We start from the raw sequence: 14,712 nt of genomic DNA on the forward strand, positions 1-14,712 counted from the left end.
GGCAGGGAGGGGGAAGGCAAAAGATGGTATTTTATGACTTAGATCAGCGGTCCCCCCCCTTTTTGGCACCAGGGACCGGTTTTGTGGAAGACAATTTTTCCACAGACTGGGGCAGGGCAGGGCGGGGCGGCGGTGTGGTGATTGTACGGGCGGTAATGTTAGCAATAGGGAGCGATGGGGAGCAGCAGATGAAGATCCGCTCGCTCGCCTCTCACCTCCTGCTGTGTGGCCCAGTTCCTAACAGGCCGCAGACCAATATCAGTCCGTGACCCGGGGGTTGCAGACCCTGACTTACATCATTATTGCTCCAAGTTAAGCTCTACATACAATCCAGAATTTGAAGGGTAAATTTTCTCTAAAAGCATTTTTACAAGCAGGCTTTATATTTCTATTGTGTTCCACAGATGAAAACATCTTAGTCTGTGAAACTATTAGAAGACTGTGTCCTTAGAGTCTATGTAAGAGAAACGACACCATGGACAAACCACCACTAGCTTTGGACGTAAAAGTTTACAAGTAACACTAGCATTTTCAACCATTAAAACAGATGTTAATGCAACAAATGCCTTAACAAGAGGTTTTGATAAAACAAAAGATGGCTGAAATCTCAAACTAGAAAAGGTATTTAAGTCCATAGCACCATCTAGTGCTATGGAGTGGGTAACAGAAGGTATAATTTCCAGGAGCACACAACTTCACCAAAATATAATATACATCAACTTCACATCATGTGCTGAGTGACAAGTCCTACAAGTACAGGTCAAGTATGGGATGCTTATGCCTTCCTATTAATAAGCATTATGAAATAAACTAGTCACTAATTTGAGATACATAAAAAATAAGAACCTGGTTAAATAAATCAAAACATTCAAGTAAAAACAAACGAAAACTCTTGGCAAATCATCCAGTCTTAGCTCTGTACTGAATTTCCGAAGTCAGTGATCCTTATTCTTAAACAGATCCCCAAAATCCAAAGTTGAATTTTAGAACTATTAGCAACTGCAATAATGCATTTATTATAGCACAGTTAGGATGAATGTTGCTTCTATTCCTCCAATTATAAGGCATTATGAGGTGGTATTACTTCTCACTGATGTCCACCTCCCATTAGTCTGAAGCTTCTCAAAATATGGAACCATGTTTTATTTGTGTTTATTTTTATACGTTACCTCACATAGAGCTTGACAGATAGCAGACACTCAATAATTCTCATTGGACAGAATTTATGAAAAAAAATCATCAGATAATATAATCACAGTGTATAACCTCATTAACTGATTTTAGCTAACATTACTACATATGTTTAATACAAGGGATGGAAGGACATCGGTTAATATGCCAAGAATATGCTATAATATCTCATTTAATTTTCACAGAAGAAACATTTTACAAATGGAAAAGATAACAAAAGCAAATTTTTAAAAAACACTCAGAAAGTATATTTAGATTTCGTAAGGTCATATTGCTGGGGTAGAGGTAGAATTTTAAATCTGTATTTGTCTGACTTCAAAGCCCATGCCCTTTCCACTATATCAAGACGATGTATTTAAGTTCAAGCAGAACATCCTAAGAATAATCAAAGAAACAACTTTGTTTTTTCTACAACACCAAAGAGCATGTGTTCATCACCCAAAAGAGGAAAATGCAATATTTAAAATATAAATTAGGTGGAACCAAATGCTTATGAGGAAACTAAATCTCAAATAACAGTCCCATTTAGGCTAAGTTCCAAGGCACTGGGGTTAGGAGAAAGAGCTTCAATAAATACATAAAGAGTTATGACTTATAATGTGGTTAGAATGATCATTTGTTTGCATTAAAAGAATCCCCAATGGGCTTCCCTGGTGGCGCAATGGTTGAGAGTCCGCCGATGCAGGGGACACGGGTTCGTGCCCAGATCCGGGAAGATCCCACATGCCGCGGAGCGGCTGGGCCTGTGAGCCATGGCCGCTGAGCCTGCGCGTCCGGAGCCTGTGCTCCGCAACGGGAGAGGCCACAGCAGTGAGAGGCCCGCATACCATAAAAAAAAAAAAAAAGGATCCCCATTTACACAGAAGAACTTTCGGAAGAGTCTCTAAATTCACCACCTCCAAATTTTCTTATCTTCATCATTGGCTCTCAGAGTAACTTCTATCCCCTTTAAATGCCTGATTCTATCTCAAGGAAACCTTCTTGAAGTTGAGCACACTAGGATGTCAGCATATGACTGTGTCATGGTGAGGAAGATACTTCAAAATGCTTCTCTCTCATTTCTCCTTACTATATATCTGGGTGTAGCAATATAGGAGTAAGTTTCTTATAGCAAAGCTATAAGGAGCCAAAAGGGAAACAGCATAAAGGAAAAAGGGTCATGAAGAAATTACAGATAGTTAAAGATACTGGAATACTAATCCCAGTGTTCAGTGTTTATATTAACCAATAAGATTATTCAAGCCCTAAAGGCAATAAAAGTATTCATTATTATAGTCATAAAAGTACTTATGTTGCTTTCCGTGAGGTAAAGGTCATAATAGACAACATACCTTAACATCAGAAATAAATGGAGCAGGTTTTAATGTCACAGAACAATGAGTTCGGGCTAGCAGGATGGGTGGAGGAGGTACTCTGCTTTTCTTTCTTTTAGCAATTTCCACATATTTCTGATATGAACACAGTACACTTTGTTCTGCTTCGGTCTTCTCAATTAAAGAATATGCTTCCTATAATAAAGTGTGAAAATAGGAAATCACATTTCAAGAGCTTGAACTTCATTGTATTTGGAGAATTCTGGTGATGTTAAACATTATCTTGATATATGTATTTTTTGATGCTCAGTGGTATACATATTTCAAGTAGTAAATGATTTTCCAGAAGTAAAAAATAGCTAATAAATAAGGCCAAGTAAAAAATAGCTATTAAGGCAATGACATTATATTTATATGTCTAACATGTTTATCATCATTATCATACATTAATATATTTCATTTTCAAATCAAACCCTCTGAATATCTGCAATCATATTTCATCGTCCTTAAAAATTTTGTAACAATATTATCTGCATTGATACTTATGAACTATACACCTACACTCAATGCAACTTGAAATGTGACTCTCAAGTAATGACTATTGGCATATGTGGTTTATAAAATTATTTAAAACCAAATTATTGATGGTTTCTTACTATCAGCAAAAACAAATAAAATATACAAAAGTACTTATTCTATAAACCTAAAGGAAAAGCGATCACCTTTTTAAAAGGTTACACATTTAGTGGTATCACATGAAACAAAAAAACATAAAAATCAGAAAATCTAAATAATATTTCAAAATAAATATAGTAAGGCTAACTATAACACCAATAATAATATATGTAAATGAGTTAAACTCCTCTCTTACATAAAATTAAAAAGCAAAGACTCTGAGCACTAAAGCCAAAACCCAAGTAAAGATTAAAATTGAATGATAGAGGGGAGACGAGGGGAAGATGGCGGAAGAGTAAGACGCGGAGATCACCTTCCTCCCCACAGATACACCAGAAATACATCTACACGTGGAACAACTCCTACAGAACAGCTACTGAACGCTGGCAGAAGACCTCAGACCTCCCAAAAGGCAAGAAAGTCCCCACGTACCTAGGTAGGGCAAAAGAAAAAAGAATAAACAGAGACAAAAGAATAGGGACAGGACCTGCACCAGTGGGCTGGAGCTGAGGAGGAAAGGTTTCCATACACTAGGAAGCCCCTTCGCGGGTGGAGACTGCGGGTGGCGGAGAAGGGAAGCTTCGGAGCCGCGGAGGAGAGTGCAGCAACAGGGGTGCGGAGGGCATAGCGTACAGATTACCGCACAGAGGATCAGGGCCGACCGGCACTCACCAGGCCAAGAGGCTTCTCTGCTCACCCGCCGGGGCAGGGGGGGCTGGGAACTGAAGCTCGGGCTGGGGTTGGCAGCGTGAACACAGCCTACAGGGGGCTAGTGCACCACGGCTAGCCGGGAGGGAGTCCAGGGAAAAGTCTGGACCTGCCGAAGCAGCAAGAGACTTTTTCTTGCCTCTTTGATTCCTGGTGCGCGAGGTGAGGGGATTAAGAGCGCTGCTTAAAGGAGCTCCAGAGACGGGCGCGAGCCGCGGCTAAGAGCGCGGGCCCCAGAGACGGGCATGAGACGCTAAGGCTGCTGCTGCCACCACCAAGAAGCCTGTGTGCGAGCACAGGTCACTATCTACACACCCCCTTCCGGGGAGCCTGTGCAGCCCGCCACTGCCAGGGTCCCGGGATCCAGGGACAACTTCCCCAGGAGAACGCACGGGGCGCCTCAGGCTGGTGCAACATCACAACGGCCTCTGCCGCCGCAGGCTCACCCTGCCCTCCGTGCCTCTCCCTTCCACCCCCCACCCCCGGCCTGAGTGAGCCAGAGTCCCGGAAGCAGCTGCTCCTTTAACCCCCTCCTGTCTGAGCGAAGAACAGACGCTCTCAGGTGACCTACACGCAGAGGCGCGGCCAGATCCAAAGCTGAGCCCCGGGAGCTGTGAGAACAAAGAAGAGAAAGGGAAATCTCTCCCAGCAGCCTCAGAAGCAGCGGATTAAAGCTCCACAATCACCTTGATGTACCCTGCATCTGTGGAATACATGAATAGACAACGAATCATCCCAAATTGAGGAGGTGGACTTGGAGAGCAAGATTTACGATTTTTTCCCCTTTTCTTCTTTTTGTGAGTGTGTATGTGTATGCTTCTGTGTGAGATTTTGTCCATATAGCTTTGCTTCCACCATTTCTCCTAGGGTTCAATCCGTCCGTTTTTTGTTTTTTTCTTGAAAAAAAATTTTTTTTTCTTAATAATTACTTTTTATTTTAATAACTTTTTTATTTTATCTTACTTTATTTTATTTTATCTTCTTTCTTTCTTTCCTTCCTTCCCTCCTTCCTCCCTCCCTCCCTCTCTCCTTTCTTTCTCTCTCTCTTTCTTTCTTTCTACTTTTTCTCCCTTTTATTCTGAGCCGTGTAGATGAAAGGCTCTTGGTGCTGCAGCCAGGAGTCAGTGCTGTGCCTCTGAGGTGGGACAGCCAACTTCAGGACACTGGTCCACAAGAGACTTCCCAGCTCCACATAACACCAAACAGCGAAAATCTCCCAGAGATCTCCATCTCAACGCCAACACCCAGCTTCACTCAACGACCAGCAAGCTACAGTGCTGGACACCCTATGCCAAACAACTAGCAAGACAGGAACACAACCCCACCCATTAGCAGAGAGGCTGCCTAAAATCATAATAAGTCCATAGACACCCCAAAACACACCACCAGACGTGGACCTGCCCACCAGAAAGACAAGATCCAGCCTCATCCACCAGAACACATGCTCTAGTCCCCTCCACCAGGAAGTCTACACAACCCACTGAACCAACTTTAGCTACTGGGGAGAGACACCAAAAACAACGGGAACTACGAACCTGCAGCCTACAAAAAGGAGACCCCAAACACAGTAAGAAAAGCTAAATGAGAAGACAGAAAAACACACAGCAGATGAAGGAGCAAGATAAAAACCCACCAGACCTAACAAATGAAGAGGAAATAGGCAGTCTACCTGAAAAAGAATTCAGAATAATGATAGTAAAGATGATCCAAAATCTTGGAAATAGAATAGACAAAATGCAAGAAACATTTAACAAGGACCTAGAAGAACTAAAGATGAAACAAGCAACGATGAACAACACAATAAATGAAATTAAAAATACTCTTGATGGGATCAATAGCAGAATAACTGAGGCAGAACAACAGATAAGTGACCTGGAAGATAAAATAGTGGAAATAACTACTGCAGAGCAGAAAAAAGAAAAATGAATGGAAAGAACTGAGGACAGTCTCAGAGACCTCTGGGACAACATTAAACGCACCAACATTTGAATTATAGGGGCTCTAGAAGAAGAAGAGAAAAAGAAAGGGACTGAGAAAATATTTGAAGAGATTATAGTTGAAAACTTCCCTAATATGGGAAAGGAAATAGTTAAGTCCAGGAAGCACAGAGAGTCCCATACAGGATAAGTCCAAGGAGAAATACGCCAAGACACATATTAATCAAACTATCAAAAATTAAATACAAAGAAAACATAATAAAAGCAGCAAGGGAAAAACAACAAATTACACACAAGGGAATCCCCATAAGGTTAACAGCTGATCTTTCAGCAGAAACTCTGCAAGCCAGAAGGGACTGGCAGGACATATTTAAAGTGATGAAGGAGAAAAACCTGCAACCAAGATTACTCTACCCAGCAAGGATCTCATTGAGATTTGATGGAGAAATTAAAACCTTTACAGACAAGCAAAAGCTGAGAGAGTTCAGGACCACCAAACCAGCTTTACAACAAATGCTAAAGGAACTTCTCTAGGCAAGAAACACGAGAGAAGGAAAAGACCTACAATAACGAACCAAAAACAATTAAGAAAATGGGAATAGGAACATACATATCGATAATTACCTTAAATGTAAATGGACTAAATGCTCCCACCAAAAGACACAAATTGGCTGAATGGATACAAAATCAAGACCCATATATATGCCGTCTACAAGAGACCCACTTCAGACCTAGGGAAACATACAGACTAAAAGTAAGGGGATGGAAAAAGGTATTTCATGCAAATGGAAACCAAAAGAAAGCTGGAGTAGCAATTCTCATATCAGACAAAACAGACTTTAAAATAAAGACTATTAGAAGAGGCAAAGAAGGACACTACATAATGATCAAGGGATCGATTCAAGAAGATGCAACAATTGTAAATATGCACCCAACACAGGAGAACCTCAATACATAAGGTAAATACTAACAGCCATAAAAGGGGAAATCGACAGTAACACATTCACAGTAGGGGACTTTAACACCCCACTTTCACCAATGGACAGATCATCCAAAATGAAAATAAATAAGGAAACACAAGCTTTAAATGATACATTAAACAAGATGAACTTAATTGATATTTATAGGACATTCCATCCAAAAAGAACAGAATACACATTTTTCTCAAGTGCTCATGGAACATTCTCCAGGATAGATCATATCTTGGGTCACAAATCAAGCCTTGGTAAATTTAAGAAAATTGAAATTGTATCAAGTATCTTTTCCGACCACAACGCTATGAGACTAGATATCAATTACAGGAAAAGATCTGTAAAAAATACAAACACATGGAGGCTAAACAATACACCACTTAATAACGAAGTGATCACTGAAGAAATCAAAGAGGAAATAAAAAAAATACCTAGAAACAAATGACAATGGAGACACGACGACCCAAAACCTATGGGATTCAGCAAAAGCAGTTCTAAGAGGGAAGTTTATAGCAATACAACCCTACCGCAAGAAACAGGAAACATCTCGAATAAACAACTTAACCTTGCACTTAAAGCAATTAGAGAAAGAAGAACAAAAAACCCCAAAGTTAGCAGAGGGAAAGAAATCATAAAAATCAGGTCAGTAATAAATGAAAAAGAAATGGAGGAAACAGTAGCAAAGATCAATAAAACTAAAAGCTGGTTCTTTCAGAAGATAAACAAAATTGATAAACCATTAGCCAGACTGATCAAGAAAAAAAGGGAGAAGACTCAAATCAATAGAATTAGAAATGAAAAAGGAGAAGTAACAACTGACACTGCAGAAATACAAAAGATCATGAGAGATTACTACAAGCAACTCTATGCCAATAAAATGGACAACCTGGAAGAAATGGACAAATTCTTAGAAATGCACAACCTGCCAAGACTGAACCAGGAAGAAATAGAAAATATGAACAGACCAATCCCAAGCACTGAAATTGAAACTGTGATTAAAAATCTTCCAACAAACAAAAGCCCAAGACCAGATGGCTTCACGGGTGAATTCTATCAAACATTTAGAGAAGAGCTAACACCTAGCCTTCTCAAACTCTTCCGAAATATACCAGAGGGAGGAACACTCCCAAACTCATTCTATGAGGCCACCATCACCCTGATACCAAAACCAGACAAGGATGTCACAAAGAAAGAAAACTACAGGCCAATATCACTGATGAACATAGATGCAAAAATCCTCAACAAAATACTACCAAACAGAATCCAACAGCACATTAAACGGATCATACACCATGATCAAGTGGGGTTTATTCCAGGAATGCAAGGATTCTTCAGTATATGCAAATCAATCAATGTGATACACCATATTAACAAATTGAAGGGGAAAAACCATATGATCATCTCAATAGAAGCAGAGAACGCTTTCAACAAAATTCAACACCCATTTATGATAAAAACCCTGCAGAAAGTAGGCATAGAGGGAACTTTCCTCAACATAATAAAGGCCATATATGACAAACCCACAGCCAACATCGTCCTCAATGGTGAAAAACTGAAAGCATTTCCACTAAGATCAGGAACAAGACAAGGTTGCCCACTCTCACCACTCGTATTGAACCTAGTTTTGGAAGTTTTAGCCACAGCAATCAGAGAAGAAAAGGAAATAAAAGGAATCCAAATCAGAAAAGAAGAAGTAAAGCTGTCACTGTTTGCAGATGACATGATACTATACATAGAGAATCCTAAAGATGCTACCAGAAAACTACTAGAGCTAATCAATGAATTTGGTAAAGTAGCAGGATACAAAATTAATGCACAGAAATCTCTGGCATTCCTATACACTAGTGATGAAAAATCTGAAAGTGAAATTGGTACAACCACTATGGAGAACAGTATGCAGGTTCCTTAAAAAACTACAAATAGAACTACCATATGATCCAGCAGTCCCACTACTGGGCATATACCCTGAGAAAGCCATAATTCAAAGAGTCATGTACCAAAATGTTCATTGCAGCTCTATTTACAGTAGCCCAGAGATGGAAACAACCTAAGTGTCCATCATTGGATGAATGGATAAAGAAGATGTGGCACATATATACAATGGAGTATTACTCAGCCATAAAAAGAAATTAAATTGAGCTATTTGTAGTGAGGTGGATGGACCCAGAGTCTGTCATACAGAGTGAAGTAAGTCAGAAAAAGAAAAACAAATACCGTATGCTAACACATATATATGGAAATTAAGAAAAAAAAAAGTCATGAAGAACCTAGGGGTAAGACAGGAATAAAGACACAGACCTACTAGAGAATGGACTTGAGGATATGGGGAGAGGGTAGGGTAAGCTGTGACAAAGCGAGAGAGTGGCACGGACATATATACACTACCAAACGTAAAATAGATAGCTAGTGGGAAGCAGCCACATAGCACAGGGAGATCAGCTCAGTGTTTTGTGACCATCTAGAGGGGTGGGATAGGGAGGGTGGGAGGGAGGGAGATGCAAGAGGGAAGAGATATGGGAACATATGTATATGTATAACTGATTCACTTTGTTATAAAGCAGAAACTAACACACCACTGTAAAGCAATTATACTCCAATAAAGATGTAAAAAAAAAAGAAAATAAATGATAGAAAATAGAATAGCCTTTCCAACAAACTGCACTGGGACAATTAGACATCCACTTGCAAAAGAAGGAAGTGAGACCCATACATCACATTATATACAAATAGTTAACTCAAAATGAATCATAGAACCAAATATAAGAGCTAAAATTATAAAATTCTTAGAACAAAATATAGGAGTAAATTTCTTCACCTCCTTGAGTTAAACAATGGTTTCTTGGATATGACACCAAAAGCACACCAAAAGAAAGAGTAGGTAAACTGAAATTCTTCAAAATTTAAAACTTCAAATGATACCATCAAAAAAATAAAGAGGGACTTCCCTGGTGGCGCAGTGGTTGGGAGTCCGCCTGCCGATGCAGGGGACGCGGGTTCGTGCCCCGGTCCGGGAGGATCCCACATGCCGCGGAGCGGTTGGGCCCGTCAGCCATGGCCGCTGGGCCTGCGTGTCCTGAGCCTGTGCTCCACGGCGGGAGAGGCCACAGCAGTGAGAGGCCTGAGTACCGCAAAAAATAAATAAATAAATAAATAAAATAAAGACAACTGACAGAATGGGACAAAATATTTGCAAATCATATATCTGATAAAGGACGTGTATTCAGAATATATTAAGAACTGTTACAAATCAATAATAAAAAGACAACCCCATTAAAAATGAACAAGGGGTTTGAATAGACATTTCTCCAAAGAAGATACACAAATGGCCAGTGACTGACTCAAGAAGAAAAACCTGAACACAGGAATAATGATGAAAGAAACTGGGAAAGATATCCAAAAACGATATCCAAAAGGACTTTCCCACGAGCGTCAGTCTCAACTGATACTATTTTTTAAAATATTTTGAATATTCATGAACTGATTAATTCCTATGCCATTTTTTAAATTTCTAACTACAGAGAAAGCTCCTCAGAGAATATTCTAAAATTATTATAGCTTTGATAACAAAACCTGAAGAAATGACTGCACTTAAAAACATAGAGCAATCTTCTTACAAATATTAATGTAAACGTCCTAAATAAAATACTAATACATTGATCTAACAATATGTTAAAGGAATAATGTACTGTAATTATATTGTCTCTCTCCCAGGAATAAAAGGATGATTTAATATTAGGAAGTCTAAGGATATAATTTAATTTATCCATAAATCAAATGAGAAAAATATGATTACAGTTTCAATGGCCAAAAAGATATTTGAACAGTTTTTAATAGTCACTATTAATTTAAAAAAAAAGAAATGGAAAGAGTCTTATGAATATAGTTAATGCTGTCATAAGACTAATGAAAATGAAAACACAACATACTAAAATTTATAGGATGCAGCAAAAGTAGTTCTAAGAGGGAAGTCTTTAGCGAAAATGTCCACCTTAAGAACAAAGAAAGACATCAAATAAACAATCTAACTTCACACTTCAAGGAATGAGAAGAAGAACAAAAAACCTAAGTCCAAAGTTAGTAGAAGGAACATCAAAGATCAGAGGGGAAATAGAGACCATAAAGACAATAGAAAAGTGTGTTGGTTTCTGCTTTACAACAAAGTGAATCAATTATACATATACATATGCTCCCATATCTCTTCCCTCTTGCGTCTCCCTCCCTCCCACCCTCCCTGACACAAAAACAGAAAGATAGATCAACGTATTGAAGTTTTAAGTGAAAGGTAACAAGAGAAAAGTCTCAGACAGAGTCCTTGATTTAGGGAAATCAGATAAATTATCTAATAGAACTCAAGGTAGACCTAATGCTAGTTAGAAATTAAAATCCTAACTTAGCGGGCTTCCCTGGTGGTGCAGTGGTTGAGAATCCGCCTGCTGATGCAGGGGACACGGGTTCGTGCCCCGGTCCGGGAAGATCCCACATGCCGCGGAGCGGCTGGGCCCATGAGCCATGGCCGCTGAGCCTACACGTCCGGAGCCTGTGCTCCACAACAGGAGAGGCCACAACAGCGAGAGGCCCGCGTACCGCAAAAAAAAAAAAAAAAAATCCTAACTTAGCGAGGTAAATCATTGAGCTGCTAATAAAATTCCACTTATAAGAAAGTGATTGATATACTAATTCAAAAAGATATATGCACTCCCATGTTCACTGCAACATCATTTATAACCTAAATATGCACCACTGGAGGAATGGATAGAGAAAATGTGAGATGGATGGATAAATAACGAAATTTTATTCAGCCATTAAAAAAAATGAAATCTTGCCATTTGCAACAACATGGATGGACCTTGAGGGCATTATGATAAGTGAAAGAAGCTAGACAGAGAAAGATAAACACCATATGATCTCACGTATATGTGGAATCCAACAAAAAAACAAAAACAAAAACCAAGCTCACAGATGCAGAGAACAGATTGGTGTTTGCCAAAGGCAGGGAGTTGGGGGTGGGCAAAAATGGATGAAGGGGGTCAAAAGGTACAAACTCCCAGTTATAAAATAAATAAGTCATGGGGATATAACGCACAGCATGGTGAATATAGTTAATGCTGTATTGCATATGTGAAAGTTGCTAAAAGTGTAGATCTTAAAAGTTCTCATCGCAAGAAAAAATGTGTTAACTGTATGGCGACAATTATATAAGTTAATAATATATTATTAATACATAGTAACATAAGTTAACAAGACTTGTGGTGACCATTTAGCAATATATATAAAAATGGAATTATAACGTTGTACACCTGAAACTAATACAATGTTGTCTATTATACCTCGATTAAAGAAAAGAAAGTGATTAGGGTTTTTTTAAAGGGGGTTCCTCAAGTACAAGGAGGAAATATCACCAGAAAAGAAGACGCAAAAAATCAAGATAGAAAAATTTGCATGAAACCAGCTCTACTTAATTGTGAAAGAGAAAGTATTATCGATATGGGTGTGACTTGCCTATCCATGGCCAACATGTCGCCTAATATGTCTAACAAAACATGTTGTTTTGTTTGTTTTATATCTTTATTGGAGTATAATTGCTTTACAATGTTATATTAATTTCTGCTGTATAACAAAGTAAATCAGTTATATGTATACGTATATCCCCACATCCCCTCCCTCTTGGGCTTCCCTCCCACCCTCCCTATCCCACCTCTCAAGCATAGAGCTGATCTCCCTGTGCCATGCAGCAGCTTCCCACTAGCTATCTGTTTTACATTTGGCAGTGCATATATGTCAATGCTACTCTCTCACTTCGTCACAGCTTACCCTCCCCCCTCCCCATGTCCTCAAATCCATTCTCTACATCTGTGTCTTTATTCCTGTCCTGCCCCTAGGTTCATTGGTACCGTTTTTTTAGATTCCATATATGTGCGTTAGTATATGGTACTTGTTTTTCTCCTTCTGACTTACTTCACTCTGTATGACAGTCTCTAGGTCCATCCACCTCACTACAGATAATTTCATTTCTTTTTATGGCTGAGTAATATTCCATTGTATATATGTACCACATCTTCTTTATCCATTCATCTGCTGATGGACATTTAGGTTGTTTCCATGTCCTGGCTATTGTAAATAGAGCTCAAATGAACATTGTGGTACATGACTCTTTTTGAATTATGGTTTTCTCAGGGTATATGCCCAGTAGTGGGATTGCTGGGTCATATGGTAGTTCTATTTTTAGTGTTTTAAGGAACCTCAATACTGTTCTCCATAGTGGCTGTATCAATTTACATTCCCATCAACAGTGCAAGAGGCTTCCCTTTTCTCCACACCCTCTCCAGCATTTACTGTTTGTAGATTTTTTGATGATGCCCATCCTGACTGATGTGAGGTGATACCTCATTGTGGTTTTGATTTGCATTTCTCTAATGATTAGTGATGTTGAGCATCCTTTCATGTGTTTGTTGGCAATCTGTATGTCTACTTTGGGAAAATGTCTATTTAGATCTGCCCATTTTTGGATTGGTTGTTTGTTTTTTTGATATTGAGCTGCATGAGCTGCTTGTATACTTTGGAGATTAATCCTTGGTCAGTTGCTTACCATATGATCCAGTAATCCCACTCCTGGGTGTATATCTGCAGAAAACCATAATTCAAAAAGACACATGCACCCTGATGTTCGTTGCAGCACTATTTACAATCGCCAGACATGGAAGCAACTTAAATGTCCACTGACAGAAGAATGGATAAAGAAGATGTGGTACATATATACAATGGAATTTACTCAGCCATAAAAAAGAATGAAATAATGCCATTTGCAGCAACATGGATGGACCCAGATATTGTCGTACTGAGTGAAGTAAGTCAGATAGAGAAAGGTAAATATCATGTGATATCCCTTATATGTGGAATCTAAAAACAAGGGTACAAATCAACTGATCTAGAAAACAGAAATAGAGTCACAGATATAGAAAACAAACTTACAGTTACCAGGGCGGAAAGTGGGGGGAGGGATAAATTGGGAGATTGGGATTGACATATACACACTACTATATATAAAATAGATAACTAATAAGGACCTACTGTATAGCACGGGGAACTCTACTTAATACTCTGTGATGACCTATATGGGAAAAGAATCTAAAAAAGAGTAGATATATGTATATGAATAACTGATTCACTTTGCTGTACACCTGGAACTAACATAACATTGTAAGTCAGCTATACTCCAATAAAATATTTTTTAATTAAAATAAAATAAAATAAGCTATAAGGATATATTGTACAACACAGGGAATAAAGCCAATACTTTATAATAACTATAAATGGAGTATAACCTTTCAAAGTTGTGAATCACTATATTGTACACCTGTAACATATAATATTGTAAGCAACTACACTTCAATTAAAAAAACATATTGTTTTATTGCCACAAAACAATAGTACTGAAGTCCAAAGTACTACTGTCTGAATGCAAATCTTTCTGCCTATGGTTCCCACTAGAGAATGTGTGACCTGCCTCTTTTTACAAGTTACTCAAGGCTTATGATGACAGATTGACATTAAATACATTTGAAAACGACTTAACATCCACAGTGCAGCAAAACACTTGCAGAAAGATGTAATGCAATCTGGAAGGCCGTGATTAGGACACACCTAAACAACTATCACAAGACTGGAATGATAAAGTACCATATTTATTACTCATCTAGTAGATCTCCCGAGGTATATTCTGGGTTCTCAACAATATTATGTACATTTCAGAAGAAGATGAAAAGTAGGTTGTCATATCCAAGAATCCTGGCAAAGAATATTGCTGAGAATAAAATATACGCTTTATAAGATCTAAGAGAAAAGACAGAAAGAAATGTGTAGTTTGATAGAGAAAAATATATCTAAAGCATCAAAAATCATACTGATGTGACAAAAAGA

The 14,712-nt window shown here is 38.7% G+C and overlaps 1 protein-coding gene across 1 annotated transcript in view; it reads right to left on the reverse strand.

The window, feature by feature from the left end:
• The window catches only part of CFAP54 (cilia and flagella associated protein 54), a 298,883-nt gene that overhangs the window by 219,124 nt on the left and 65,047 nt on the right, over positions 1-14,712 (reverse strand). The window contains exon 20 of the mRNA XM_032646796.1: positions 2,523-2,699. Coding sequence (XP_032502687.1) covers positions 2,523-2,699 — 177 coding nt within the window. The remainder of the gene's footprint in view (positions 1-2,522; positions 2,700-14,712) is intronic.

Source organism: Phocoena sinus, chromosome 10 (genome assembly GCF_008692025.1).
Source record: "Phocoena sinus isolate mPhoSin1 chromosome 10, mPhoSin1.pri, whole genome shotgun sequence".
NCBI classification, from domain to species: domain Eukaryota; kingdom Metazoa; phylum Chordata; class Mammalia; order Artiodactyla; family Phocoenidae; genus Phocoena; species Phocoena sinus.